The sequence below is a fragment of the Typha latifolia genome, chromosome 3 (assembly GCF_019914945.1).
Source record: "Typha latifolia isolate L0001 chromosome 3, TyphaL0001v2, whole genome shotgun sequence".
NCBI lineage: Eukaryota > Viridiplantae > Streptophyta > Magnoliopsida > Poales > Typhaceae > Typha > Typha latifolia.
Genome location: NC_133088.1, coordinates 2,119,151 through 2,133,343, shown reverse-complemented (window position 1 = coordinate 2,133,343; position 14,193 = coordinate 2,119,151). Strand labels below are relative to the sequence as shown.

General features: G+C 37.9%; 2 protein-coding genes across 3 annotated transcripts; both read right to left on the bottom strand.

The window, feature by feature from the left end:
* Positions 1-144: 144 nt before the first annotated feature.
* Positions 145-4,900, bottom strand: LOC140784966 (pentatricopeptide repeat-containing protein At1g18900-like). Its single transcript, XM_073132618.1, has 2 exons — positions 4,709-4,900; positions 145-3,068 (listed from the first exon to the last, which is right to left on the bottom strand). The coding sequence occupies exon 2, from the start codon at positions 3,063-3,065 to the stop codon at positions 435-437; it is 2,631 nt and encodes an 876-aa protein (XP_072988719.1). The 5' UTR covers positions 3,066-3,068; positions 4,709-4,900; the 3' UTR covers positions 145-434.
* Positions 4,901-5,593: 693 nt separating this feature from the next.
* On the bottom strand, positions 5,594-11,680 carry LOC140784364 (uncharacterized). Of its 2 annotated transcripts, XM_073131728.1 has the most exons (13): positions 11,307-11,680; positions 11,122-11,220; positions 10,251-10,352; positions 9,873-10,016; positions 9,372-9,466; positions 9,144-9,273; positions 8,974-9,078; positions 7,852-7,955; positions 7,711-7,762; positions 6,944-7,033; positions 6,770-6,854; positions 6,618-6,682; positions 5,594-5,885 (listed from the first exon to the last, which is right to left on the bottom strand). In XM_073131728.1, exons 1-13 carry the CDS (start codon positions 11,571-11,573, stop codon positions 5,799-5,801), a joined length of 1,425 nt encoding a protein of 474 aa, XP_072987829.1. In that variant the 5' UTR covers positions 11,574-11,680; the 3' UTR covers positions 5,594-5,798. The 2 variants fall into 2 exon arrangements, with proteins under 2 accessions (XP_072987829.1, XP_072987831.1); XM_073131730.1 differs by lacking the exons at positions 7,711-7,762; positions 7,852-7,955 and having other exon boundaries at positions 11,307-11,651.
* Positions 11,681-14,193: the final 2,513 nt, after the last annotated feature.

Below are 14,193 nucleotides of genomic sequence, written 5' to 3'. Positions count from 1 at the left end.
TTCCCAGAACTATGCATGAAATTGAGAGTCCCTTGAATTGATGGCAAATCCCAAGATTTGTACATCTTACGTCAATCCTAATTGAGAAATTGAATGCACACTGATCTGCCAATAGTGAATTAAACATGCAACAAATGACAAGTATTTAGAACACCAATCAGACAAAATCTGTGGTATTAATCCACTTTATTAAAACAGAACAGGGACATAAATAGATCGTCCACCAATCAAACCTCAGCAAATTTAAACAAATAAATGGACATATTACAACGGTTATAGCTGGAGAAAGCAAAATAGATAGACAGATGCAGGCGAGGATGTATCCAAATCGATCCACAAAATTGCATCTGCCTAAAGGCCTAAAACTCTAAACTAGAGTAACTTACTACAACAGACAGCAAGAAGCTCCTATCAGGGTAGAAAGTAGAAAAATGCTACAATAAGTGCATGCGCTCTATATATGAATTGAGCAACCATCTGTTGAGAGATTCACCACATCCCACAAAGCATCCCGTATTGCCATTTTCAGTAAAGAACGGGAATCTGAAGAGATCTAGCAGCTCTTGAACAGATCGACGAACCAATGATGAACCTGTAACCCTGCTTCTCCTTCCCCAGCCTGTGATGATATCGATTCTTTGCGGCCCAATGCCTGAAGCCAGCATCTGCCTGTGAAACCAAGCAAGTGTCCTAGATAATGCAGTCAATGCAGTGCCCTCTGACATCACATGTAGATTGATGAGCCAGTAAGATGAGCTCTTCTCCTTGATCGAGTCTGGATAAACATTCCTCTGGGATGCCACCTCCCATACAAATCCAGCCTCCTCCTTAAGACCGGACTTGTGAAGGAAATCTATAACAGCATCCACGAAACCCCGTTTGCTCTCTCTGTCCTCACTATGTATCATGTCCAAGAAATGGCCAGCATGGACCCTCACATTTTGTCCGCCTGGTTCCGCATCTGGCAAACACGATAGAAACATATGAGCTGGGTGGCCTGTAATGGCCATGAGCTGGCAACACAGCCCCATTTGTGGGCTATTCTCAGTACAGCAGCTGAGAAGTAGAGTGTAGGTCTGGAGAGAGGGGAAAAGTCCCAAACGAAGCATGTTTTGTAGCACATTGTAGGCATCTGCAAACCTGTGTACCTTGAGAAAAGCACTCAACAGGGAATTGCTTGTTGGTACATTAGGCCGCAAGTCTGCGTCAAGCATTGTTTGATACCATGCTTGAGCCTTATCTACATTGCCAGCTTTACCCCACAAGTCTACTAAAAGACCATATACAGGTTCATCAGGAACCCAATCCCGTTTCATCTCGACAAGCACAGCTTCTGCTTCATCAAGACGACCACAACGACCGAGAACATCCATAACTATGCTGTAAGTTATTTTGTCAGGACGAAATCCAGCAGCCTGCATGTCTCTGTAGAGATTCACTACACTTGAATAATTCCTTGCTTTAGCTTGAAGCGCAATCATAATATTGTATGTGACCAGGTTAGGAACACAGCCGTGATCAATCATCTCGCAGAACAGCTTGTATGCAGCAGCAAGATGGCCGCCTTTCCCGAGGCAATTGACCATTGCACTATAAGTAAAAGTGTCAGGAGAAAGGCCTACTACTTGCATCTTGTGATACAAGTTCATTGAAACTTCCAGGTATCCAGCTTTTGCATGGATATCAATGAGTGTGCAATAAGTTACCCGATCAGGGTCATAGCCAGCTTCCTGCATTTCCTGGAAAACCTTAACAGCCTCACCGATGTAATTAGCACGGCCATATGCATGGATCAGACGGTTGTAAGTCACCACAGTTGGCCGACAACCATCTCTAATCATCTCTTCTAGAAGTTTCCTCATTAAACCAAACTGTCTCGCTTGTCCAAGAATACCAATCATGGTAGTGTAAGTGTGACCATCATGCCTGAACCCAGGTTGACATTTTAACCATTTAAAAAATCCCAAAGCAACAGAGTGATCATGCAGCAGCTTAAGCACTTGATTTGCTTGGAAAGCATCTAATTTGCACTGAAGATCATCCAAAGCATGTTCAGTTGCTGGTCCCCATTTTAACTGCTGCAATGTGTTAGAGTACCTTTCAACAGCACGTAAAGAATTTGCAGAACGGAAGTTAGATGCAGCACCTCCAGCATGTACTCTTACTGATCTTGCAGCATGTTGAGATTTACTGACAGACCCGATATTGTCAAAAGTAACACCTGGCATTTTTTTCCCCAAGAGTTCCTCAGGCTTGGCATGTGAAGCAAAACTATCAGAATGGAATTTTGCTACATGCTTAACAGACTGTCTTTGATTCTTTGTCTCTGATAGTAATCTATGATTCACAACAGTAGGTTCAGAAATATTTTTCTTAGCTTGTACATAGTCAGCCCTTGAAACATTATCCCCAAAATCATCAAGTCGAGAAGAATTGCAGTTAGAGCTTTCAACAGCATCACCTGATAAGTGAGGCTGATCTTTAGAATAATAAGCTTTATTGTGGGACTTGCCACTCGAAGACCTACTACTTGATAAAGGCTGGGAAGAATCAACCATGCAAGTTTGAGGTGTGTGAATACCATGTCCATCTGCACCTGCGATCCTGTAATTCACTATTTTTTCAGAACACACGCCAGAGGTTGCAGTAGCTGGCTTGGCAAAGTGTTCAGCAGTCTGTCTAGAAGAATGATGCAAATTATTTCCAGGAGTATGATCCGCATCATGAACATGGTTGCTTTTACTGTTTCCGGAAGTTAAGTCTGACTTCAAAGTTGATGGGGAGGAGACAATATGTGGAAGGGAAGCTGTGTAACCATAACTTTTGTGACCAACAGATCCAACTGCATTTTGTAAGTAGGGAGAAGCAGCTTTTACTGGAGCTTCAGCTGAAAAACTGGCCTTCTTTTGCTGTTGACCAGTGGATGAAGGTTGTTTTCTTGGAACACTGGTTTCATCTTCAGAGCAAGTACATGATGCTCCATCTGCACTACCACATCGTGGACCATTAAGATAGAATGATCTAGCACACTGTGTGAGAGTGCCAAGTTGCTTTGCTCTCAACATTATCTGCAATATAGAACCACCTGGTCAAGTACTAGAACAACTCTTTCAACTGGAAGAAATAGGAATGGGAGGTGGAAACTATCAAATTATATAGGAGTCATCTGTTCAGCAGTATGCTTGATTAGATGTGAACAACTCAGGAACCACCACAAATAGTGGTCAATAACATCTTACCACAGAGAAAAACAATTACAAATTATCAGAAAAATATATATGAAAAGAAAGAACTAAGATGTCTTTCTTAACATTATTTTCTAATTTTTCAAACCTCATAAACTTTTCGAATCAAACATGCCTTTCAGAAAAGTTTGCATGTGGCGAAGAGGACAACTATGAAGAATAACACAATAACCATATAGACAAATAAGGTTATACAGAGAGAAAGAGAGCTTTCATTTTAATATGATAACAACAAAGCCAAAAACATTACAAATTAGGCGACTAAGTACTAAAGAAAGGAAATGTAAAGGATGGTGGTGTATCATTTTGCAGAGGTAATACCAATAAAATATAGTATTTAAAGATGATTGAACATTTAAATTTAGCATGTCTCCACTCTCCATACCTACAAGAAGATGAAAGAATAAACTGAAACATAGATTCATAGACATTTGAACTATCAAAAGATGATATGTGATGCAAATTATAAGTACTAACTACTAAGCACGTCTGTTCTTCCAGACTACATTTGCAATCATAAAATTATACATACTGGTTTTGCAGAAAAATGCCTCACGCACTGTAGATATGGTCTTTATCCACCAGTGAACTCCATAAGGCCTTTCACTGGCAGATCCGAAACCAAACATCACTGTGAATCAACTAACAAATTCTAAGTTCATATAATCTTTATAATTCATAACCATCTTCTCATCCAAGACATGCATATCTAACCAGAATTTGGTCATTATACAATCATCCGAAAAAAGAAAAGAAAAGGCCAACTCCATGAAATCCATTGGTACACAAAGAAAAAAAGAACTCCTATTAATAGGCTTAACTAAAATCACATCATCAGTGAGTACTTATGACCTTCCCATCTACTCCAGAAAGCAACATAAGATAACTGACCAATATATTTTGAAACAATAAACATGGTTATCACTCCTCATGGTTGCAATTGATACCTCAAATAGTACTCTTCTTTTTTCCCATGTAATCAACATTTATGCAAATGTAAAGTGGGGAAGCAAAAGAACAATTCCCACTTTCTAACTGTGCCTATACAACAGTCTAACAATAGGACTGTTTACTTAAATTTCTCTCTCACACGTCTTAATATCCTCTACGAGTAAGACAGAGCATGCAAGAAGCTCAAAGAGTCAGCATTCAACTATGGACCTCCAATGCTGAAATCAGCACGCACACAAAAAAATGATGCACGGCAAAGTGATAACTAAACTCGATATATATCAAAAACTATCCTTAAATCCTGGAAAGGACCCAATCGTAAAGAAAAATCCCAATCAAATTGGAAATACAACATAGACTACTACAATTCCATCCCAAAACAACAAAGGGGTTCGATCGTTTATCCCAATAGTTACTCCCTTTTCTCTTCCGAACGTTTCCAGCAGCCATATATGGAACCAAACCATAAAAAAAAAAAGCTAAAAAGGACCAGAGCAATCTTGGAGACTCACCTACAATCCACACAGTCAGCGACATAAAGTTGGGGATGCGATTTGGAATCCGAGAAAAGAACAGAGGCGGCAGCACGACGGCGGTAGCCTCCGTTCCTCTCGCTCGCTTCCAAGGCTGCAGGAGAGAGAAGAGTAACCCTACTTCCCAAAAGACAACAACATGGTCATTTGTATGGACTTTCCTCTGCATCTTGAGAAGATTTCCTGCAGAAAAATTACAGGAAATTAGAGGCCTTCCAATAAGTGCCTGCCACGTAATGCAAGCCAGCATAGGCTAGTAGTCTTTGACTCGTCGTCCGTCGATTACTTGGCTCAGAGTTAATCTCACGAATTACCACGCTTGGTGGGAGTTGAGTGAGACACCATGGACGTGATTCGTGAGGTTAGTCCTCAGGAAAGATATGGATGTGGACTTCCATTCGAATCCGGGAAGGATACCTTGTTCCCCAAGTCAGGGGACCAGAAATATTGTTAATTATTGCCTTACATTGCGGGTTTTTTTGGATTTTTTGGAAGCGCACGTGTGGCACCCGTGAGTTCACTCGTGTACATTCATTCACCTAATAAAAATAGGAAACCTATGAATGAATTTTGAGGGCCAGAGGCAGCTCTCGTGATTCGTGTCTCTTTGTAAGACTAAGTCATTTTTAGCGAGTTAAACTCAGAGAGGATTGTTAAGTCGCTAGAAAATAAAGAAAGAAAAAATATATATAATAAATTGAAAAGTTCTATCAAAAATAGTTTTTGTTTATTATTTTTTTTCTCTTAAGAAAAAAAAAATCACTTACCTGAAGTCAGATGTCTTCATTAAAATTTACTTTCTAACAACAGACGCTGGTCAATGACGGAATAAAAAATGCCAAAAAGTTTTGGAGCCCAACGAGATAGTTTATAGCATCACCCTGCTACCTCATTTAAAGGTTGTTTAAAATTTGTTTAGAGCTCACACGGGCTTATGGAATTAAAGATCCAATAATTACAACATAATGCATAGATTCCTTTTATGTGTCCAAATTTGCTATTACAAACACTACAAGGAATGCTGATTAGGGAGACTCTTAAAGAGATGAGCTAGTAATTTTCTGAGCATTTAACTAAAACAGGCAGCTCGTAGAGCCTTTGCCTTCTCAGCAGCATCTGAAGCCTCTGCTCTGCCCTCCATTGAATACGCCTTCTCCTGGAAACCAATAAAATTTAGTAAATGTACACCGAAAATTTGGATCTTTAACCAGCTTTTTTTTTTACTGTTAATGTGTCTGCAAAAATTAGCAACCACTCTCACAATATTATGTAATAAAATGAATATAGTCGGTGTGCATAGAGCCCATTATAGAGCTTGAACTACTTTCCATGGCTGACTCAAGTACCAACTGGACGCAGGTATTAGTTTGGAAAATCCAAACTTGGAGTACAAAATAAAGCCAATGCAAGAGTATTTAACAAAAAAAGGGAGATTCAAGAACATAAATAAGATCATTGACTACAGATAAGTCTCCAGCATGAGCAGGGAAAGTCCTGAAAATTAATTGCTCCTTCAGTTCACCTAAAGAAGCCAATGTCCACAAAAAAATGTTTCCTTATAGAGCTCAGATTCCAGAACATTTACAACATCTTGTCATACTGGTAGAAATCCAATCCTAACATATATTGACCTAATTCATCCTCCTTTTTCTCTTTGATAGTTGCAAGTCTATAAACAAATATAAAATTTTGGTTGTGTTACAGTATAATTTATGAACGCTCATAGCAGAAGCACATTTGTCCAACTATTTACACAAAAGAGAGCAACGTTGCTACCTCAAATGCTAATCTTGGAAGTAATAGTTATTCTATGGCAGTTCGTTCAATCTCATAATAGAGGAATAAGAGGAGTAAATAAAAGGAAATAGAGAGAAGGCTAAAGACATACCAGCAAGGACCATAAGAAAGGTGCCCCCGCCCTTTTGCTTACTTGTTTCTCAATTTCTTCAATTGCTGTAGAAACAAACTAATACTATCAGTTCCTTCAGAAGGGATAGAGAGAGATTTTAGATAAGAAGCCAAGAAAAGTTGAATTCGTACCCTTAGATATTTGTCCAATGTTTAGTAAGACATCGTACCAAACTTCAGTAAAGACATCCAGCTGCTCATCGGATGCCCCAATCATCTAAACATATAATAAACAAAAAATACTTAGATTCGACAGAACAAAGAAAATTCTTGATGCTAAAAGTAAATTACATATTCCGAACCTACTTTATAATCAATAGCATTGAAGTCTGGGCCTAGGATTTCAAATGCTTTCTTGTATTCACCCCTCCCATACTCATAAACCGCTTCTGCAAGCTGTAAAAGGGTCACAAATAAGCCCATACTGCCAAGTCTATCAAACTTTCAGCTGAAGCAGAAGCTGTCTTAGTATCTTTATTGACCAGAGAAAAGAATCTTACATAGAAAATGAAACATAATGAGGAGGCATAGAATGTGTATCAGATATTCGTTTCGGGTTTATAAACTCACCAGCAGTAAATTGAGGAAAAGAAGTGCAACAATGACAAATTCCAAATTATCCTCAAAAGCCAAATCACGGAATAATTGAAACATGTGGCAAATTCAGATCTCATATGCTGGACTTTTTCTAACTTTAGAATCTAAGTAAAATGATAGATCAGATGTCTTTCTAACATTGTCACTAAATTCTCTAAAGTTATGTGGAAACATGTGTTTTGATTGCTCTCTCAGCAAGTCAGCATTTCGGCAAAGGAAACAACTAGCAGTTCATAGGGAGAAAAAAGAGAAGAGAAGCAAAAACTATCCCTGTGATTTGACTTGACATCAGTGAGTTTCTTCTTTCACTTGTCTTCCCATGTGCTTTGTTACTTTCATATTGCAAATGTCAGAGAAACCTAAGCAATTGCTGTATGCTTTGGACATAACTACTGAACACATCATTAGAAATGCTTGCTTTATACACTTGATAAGCAGTTGACAAATAGAAGAGAAAATTTAGTAAATGCACACACCAAAATTGCACTTTGCATCTTCTTCTGCTTCTTCGTGCTCATCAAATAAATCCTACAGGGCAGACTCAGTTATTAGAGTGAAAGCAATATGTTTGGTTCCTGTAAACAAAATGTCAGAATCATATTTTGAGAAATCCCTACCTTGATTTCATGGATTTTAATAAATCCTCTGCTTTGGGCTCCTTCATGCTAGCTAACGCCCACAATGCTAGTATGTCGAGCAACCATTCCATGCCCCATGTAGACTAGAAAAGGTATAAAAGATACTAAAAGACCATATATTAATGTGGTTAAGCTACTCTATTACGTTTAGCTATAATATGGATTAACCACACAACCTCGAGGTTTGACTATCCTTCTTCACCACATCCAGTCATAATAACTCATATAAGTGATAATACTATATATCGCTATGTCCATCAAAAGGAAAAGGCTTCACAAAATCAGTTCAACAGAATCAGCCGAAAGGCTAGGATTACTACTACAGACAGGCTAATCTATAGGCCAAAAGGTGTGAACTCTTAATTACAGCAGCAAATTGAAGAAGAACAATGAAAAGGGAATTCTAAAGAATAGAAATGAACAAGCAAAGTGATGCAACAATAATTAACTCAACCACAAAAAGTACTATTCATTCCAAGCTAACACAATAGCAACATGAAATCAGGAGTTGTATAAAACAGAACCAAGAAAACCAAAAAACACAGTTTCTTGACCTAAAAAATGTCTTACCTAGTAAAACCATAGCACTCTTCCATGGCAACTTCTCAACTTCAAGATGTGCTCTAGGGAGATGTCTTGGTGAATGATGATGCTAATGACTACTAGAAGTACACCGTAGTATTTTAGACACCTTACTCTTATATCCTATTTAAGATATGAAACAGTCAACAAGGAGAGAATTTTTGCCAAAATGAAACAAGGAATTTAATTGCTAGTAGGGATGAAAGATCCACTTAATATGAAGAACTACTTCATCAAACCTTTTCTTGGAATTGCATTCTGTCAATGCTACAAACAGAATACAGAACAAAAATTATACATAGCTGTCAATAACAGAGAATATGTGCAGAAACAGGGACTTATGGGCTTAGTTTCCTCAATATTTTTCAAAAGAATATTTAAAGGCAAAGTTCCTAAAAACTATCAAGGGCAATTGATTAGAGTAATTACTTGGTTGCGATACCTGCATTTTTTAATTTATAGTCAAACTACCAAATTATGAGCCAGTCTGTTCCTTTAATTTTAAAGACTAGAAATTACCTCTTTCTTAAATATGTCTGTGAGCGTCATTATCCTATCCACAATGCAGTCCGTCAGGCCATGTGTGTAAATACGGATCAACAAGCCTAGAGCATTTATATACACCTGAATGCATGAGACGGATTTGAGTAATGAAAACAAGGATGCAGGAAAGAGTAATCTAACAATACCTCTCCTGGCTCAGCATCGTTTCTTTGAAGTTCCTTCCAGATATAGTGATCATAAACTTCTAGAACTTTGCAAATTGGAGATTCACCTTCCAAATAACAAACCGCAACATGCCACCAGTTGTGAGTGTACCTACAAGTGAGATAACAAAACCCTTCAGAAATATTGGAGAGGTCCTAAACATTTGCAGCAGCTCAAGAATATAGATATATATAGTTAAATCTCCATACATGAATGATGAACAGGATGTCCATGAGGAAGAACACGTTTCCATAAACTCTACAGCTTCTTTATAACGGCATTCATATTGGAAAACATGGCATAACTTGAAAAAAGAGAAGAAGAACTGTCAGACAAAAGATATTTAAATGTTGAATCTATTGCTGTTACAAGAGCAACAAATGGAAAATGGTTATGGTCCCAAATAGTACTGTATACTGCACTATAAGAATTTGGAGTGTACTTCAGGAGAAACAGATCGAGACCAAGAAATATAGCTTTAAGATAGTATCAAGAAAAAGCCAGCAAGTTGTTTCAAATGGCAGCCCAGGCTTCTGTGTTTCTATTGATTTATCTGAATAATGTCTTCATCATGTTGGTCTCAAAATCTCAGTACTAGACAATCATGCAAAAGTTGGTTTGCATGAAAACTTGAGAAAGAAGAAATATATGAGGAAATAGCAATGGCATAAGGAGGTATATTTCCAAAGATCATAGAAGCTTTCAATTACCGCATGTTGTGACCACAAGTCATGCCTGTTTATATCAAAACCTTTTCTCGCAGCCTTCTCAGCCTCATTCATTCTTCCAAGTTCTAATAATTGGAAGGCAAGCATACCGTAGATGTAACTCTGATCTTCATTGTGTGGCAATACCTGAGACCACAAAAGGAGAAGAGTGTATTTCATCAATTACCATTTTCAAGTTAATTGATATACTTATTACATGACTGAAGTTCGGTACTAGATGTTGTTCAGTTAATAAAAATTAAATTTCACCTAAATAGATATGATTAACAAGGAAAATGAAATTGAACTCCTGCAGAGACAGAGTTCTTAATGTCTCTGAAAAATATATAAAAGAGCTCGTAGTGTTTCTCACATGGATACCTGTTCAACTAGCTTTAACGATAGATCAGGTCGACCCAAGTAGAAACACAGGACCTGGGCCCTCTTCAGTGACACCAGATCTTTAGGAAACTCATTCAGTAACTGCAAGCAAATTATGAAAAAAGCTCAGGTTTCCATATTCATCAACCCCGAAAAACTGGCATTTATCACAGCGCTACAACTTATATCTTGACAGAGGAAAAGTATATCATGTGCTAGCTCAATGTAAGCTCAAACTTATAATTTGACAAATTGTAGCAACACACTACTTCCAACTGAGAACTCAAAAGAGTCACTATAGAAGGAAATGTTCAACCATCATCGTGAAAGCTGTGACTCTTTGTTTGTAATTAAACCCCATAAATTGGAAGACCTCCAGGTGAGATTCCAGAAACCGTAAATAAAGTGTCGGGACCATAATTTTTGTGCGATTTGGTACTCTACATGTTCACATAGTTTGATTAAACTTAGCAAGAGCCTATACTGTTTGTCAATCCTCTCAGGCGAACATATATAGATAAGATTCCAAAACTCTTCTACTCAATCTTCTCAAGATTGTTTGGAGCATAGAATTCTCACCTCCATTAGCATTGCCCAAAATTTAAATTTAAGGAAACTCTAATTTCATTGCGCATAACGTAGGTTTACATCAAAATCACCGAAAATAAGAAGAAAAAATCATCTTTATCCAAGAAAAGATATCCAAATCTAACACACACACAAAAAGGATTTCCTTAACAGTCTCACTTTGCCCCCACGCTTATTACACCATAACTTTTCGATGTAATGCAAAACTGATACCAGGTACGAACCAAAACGATAACTCCAATATTCCGACATATAATTCCGAGGAGGAGGAAAAAAAAATAACCTCGAAGTGCATCTCTAGCGCCGCGTCCTCATCCTTCTCGTCTCCAACCAAGCAAGAAATCGCTCTAAAAACTGCTCTCTCGTAGGAAGTAGCATTCCCCTTAACCGGCACAAATCAATCAGTACTAAAGAATTAAAACAAACACTAAATAAAGAAGCAAGAAAGGGAAAAGGAGCACGTCTTACGAGGGAAGCGGCGGCAGCGGCGAGGAAGGACTTGTACTGGGAGGGGCGGTGGGATGCGGCGAAGTGGGCGGCGAGGGAGTTCGCGAGTGAGCAAGCGGGGTCGTGAAGCGGAGCCTGGAGGATGACCTGGCGGTCGCGGCCGTAGGAGAGGACCTGCAAATAGTAGGCATCGATGGCGGCGACGCAGGCGGAGGATGCGGTACGGATCTCGTGGCTATGCCGGTCGGGTCGAGTCGTCGCCGCCGTGGTGGTCGGCACCGATTCCATTGGATTTGTGGAGTTCTCGACTGTGGAAGTTGGGGGGTGCGAATCGGACAGTGAGAGAGAGAGAGAGAGAGAGAGAGAGAGAGACGAAGAGTACGGTGCGTCTTATGCAACCGTTAGCATCATCCATGAGCTGGCAGCGTCAGCGTAGCGAAGCTGAAGCACACGTGACCGCTAAAGAATGGTCACGGAAAATTATAACAAAGGGGAAAGTTTTCTTTTTTTCAATAAAAACCCGATGAATTTTAATTTTTAGAGGATACGTCTGTTTTCAGTTTCCCCCTGCAATAGGAGCCTTTTTTTCCCCCAATTTTTCTCACTTTTATCTTCTCAAATTGCATTCCTATTGAGATATTTAGGGACGAGAAGTATATACACACACACACAATATAATATTTTTGTGAATCAAGAAACTATATAACTTGAAACTTAATAATTAAAGGAAAAAAACAACAAAATATGTAAATAATTTGGGAATATAAAAATACAATCTGATGTATTCTGAAGTTTTTAACATATTTTTGTAGCAATGCATAAGAGAATACAAAGTATTCTTTTAATTATATAGAGTGTCTGCATATCCAATCGATCGATGGTAAAATACATATAATGCAGTCTCTCCTTTTCTTTTACATGAGTTGAAGACAGCTTGGAAACAAAGTATAAAAAACAACTTGATATGCCAACGAAGCTCAGTGGACTTAATCTCTCAAATTAAAAATGCATCAAATTTTAATTGGAAAGAAAATTTCTAAGATTAGCAAATATGAACCCAAAAATGTCCCGTTATTGGATGTGTTCCACATCAGCTGCATTTTTTACGATTCTAATCATATTTATTCTAATTCTAATTTCGAACAAGATCCTCAAATATTACGTGGGAAAAAAATAAAAAATTTACATCCTAATTAATTTTTCCTTATAGTTTATACTTTGACGTAAAGTATAGAGAGCTACGTGAGAAGAAAAAAAAAAGTAGAGGAATAAATGAGTTATCACTAGTTATTCTCCAAACAGAACCTGTCCAAATATAAAGTGATTAATACTAATGATGTGTGGCATGCATGTATTACAAATTATTTTTTTCCTAATTTTCCCCTTGTTTTTTTGAGAAATTATTTCTTTCTTACCTTGGTATTTGTTTTGGTACATGATGTAGTAAACTAACATTCTTGGAATATGTTTGATGAAGTGGATAGAGAATCCATCTTCTTCCATAGCCATGATAGTTTAATAACATCTTAGGACTAGATGTGAACAGAACAATCAAGTATGAGAATGTTCATGCTATCTAAGTGAAATGAAGGCGACTTTGCCTACTTTTTCTTGAGTTCAGAGAATGGAATAGAGAAAACCATCAGCTTGCTTTGGATCTTATTCCATTCTTTGGATCAAAGGGATTCTCTTCCATCATCCTACCTATTCCTTGCCATTTTTGTCAATCCCTTCGTGCGCAATTAATTCTCTGTGGGCTTTTCGAATCCATGCATGAAATACTACTAATTGTTTATTTACTCTTTAATTATGCACATCTTTCTCTAGATGCTCCTCTTGCATCCTTCGAGGATAAATCTCACTATAATGGAGTAAAATAGCCTGTAGATATTCTTATTCAATTTTCTTATCATTTTGCATGCTGGGTGGGATTAGGTAGCTGCAGCCAGCGCTGACGAAAACTTTTCAACCACTTCACTTTTGAAGCTTCTATAGAGATGAGAGATCGATGAATGGTGATCATCTTCCATGGATGGAATCCACCACTGCTCCTTCCTTCCTTCCTTGCTTGCTTTAAAGCCACTAATTTATACGTATTAAACTTTAATCTCACCATAAAAAGATCATTAATGACAACATTATAAAGATTAGAAACTGGACGTCGCTTATCCGGCTCCACATTGTGAGCAACTGAATCATGGGAGTGACTTTGTCTTGGGTTTCTTCTCGACAGGGGCCTTCTTAGTTAGTCTTCTTCTACTTCTTATTGGCGTTGGTGAGAATGATTTTTAGAAAGCCATTTGGGTGACAACAACGTTTGACGATTTGAGGTCTAAGATAAGATTTTTAGAGACTTCATATGTTACGGCGGCTCAAACTTTTATATGTACAACCCCATAATAATTTAGCTCGTTTGACTCTCGCTTTGCTGAACTCGATTACTTTTTTTAATTAAAAAATTAAATTTAATTTAATTTAATTTAATTTATAGTTTGAGCGGAGCGGGCCAGTCTTATAAACTAATAAGCTTTTTTTGAGGATGTTACATCCGAAAAAGAATTTGATAAGCACTGGATAGTTGTGTATTTCTCTTTGGCAGACTCATTTTTTCTTTCTCTGTGAATGCAACGGTAGGCTTTATTTCTTAGATGGCGGCAAAGAATTCAAACTAAGGCTATTATTTCGAGGGACCCACATAAGTCTAGAAGCTGCCCTTCAGACTGAGATACTTCTAGGTTCTTAGCGGACCTCACTTTACTTTGGGTAGGTTTTAACTCACACCACCTTCCTTTGAAAACTCATTCAACATACTGACATACATCATAAATCTACATATATGACATACATATTCGACAACTCAATTAGCTCTCTTCAAAAAATTATTCATAGCCAGTTCAAACTATATTTG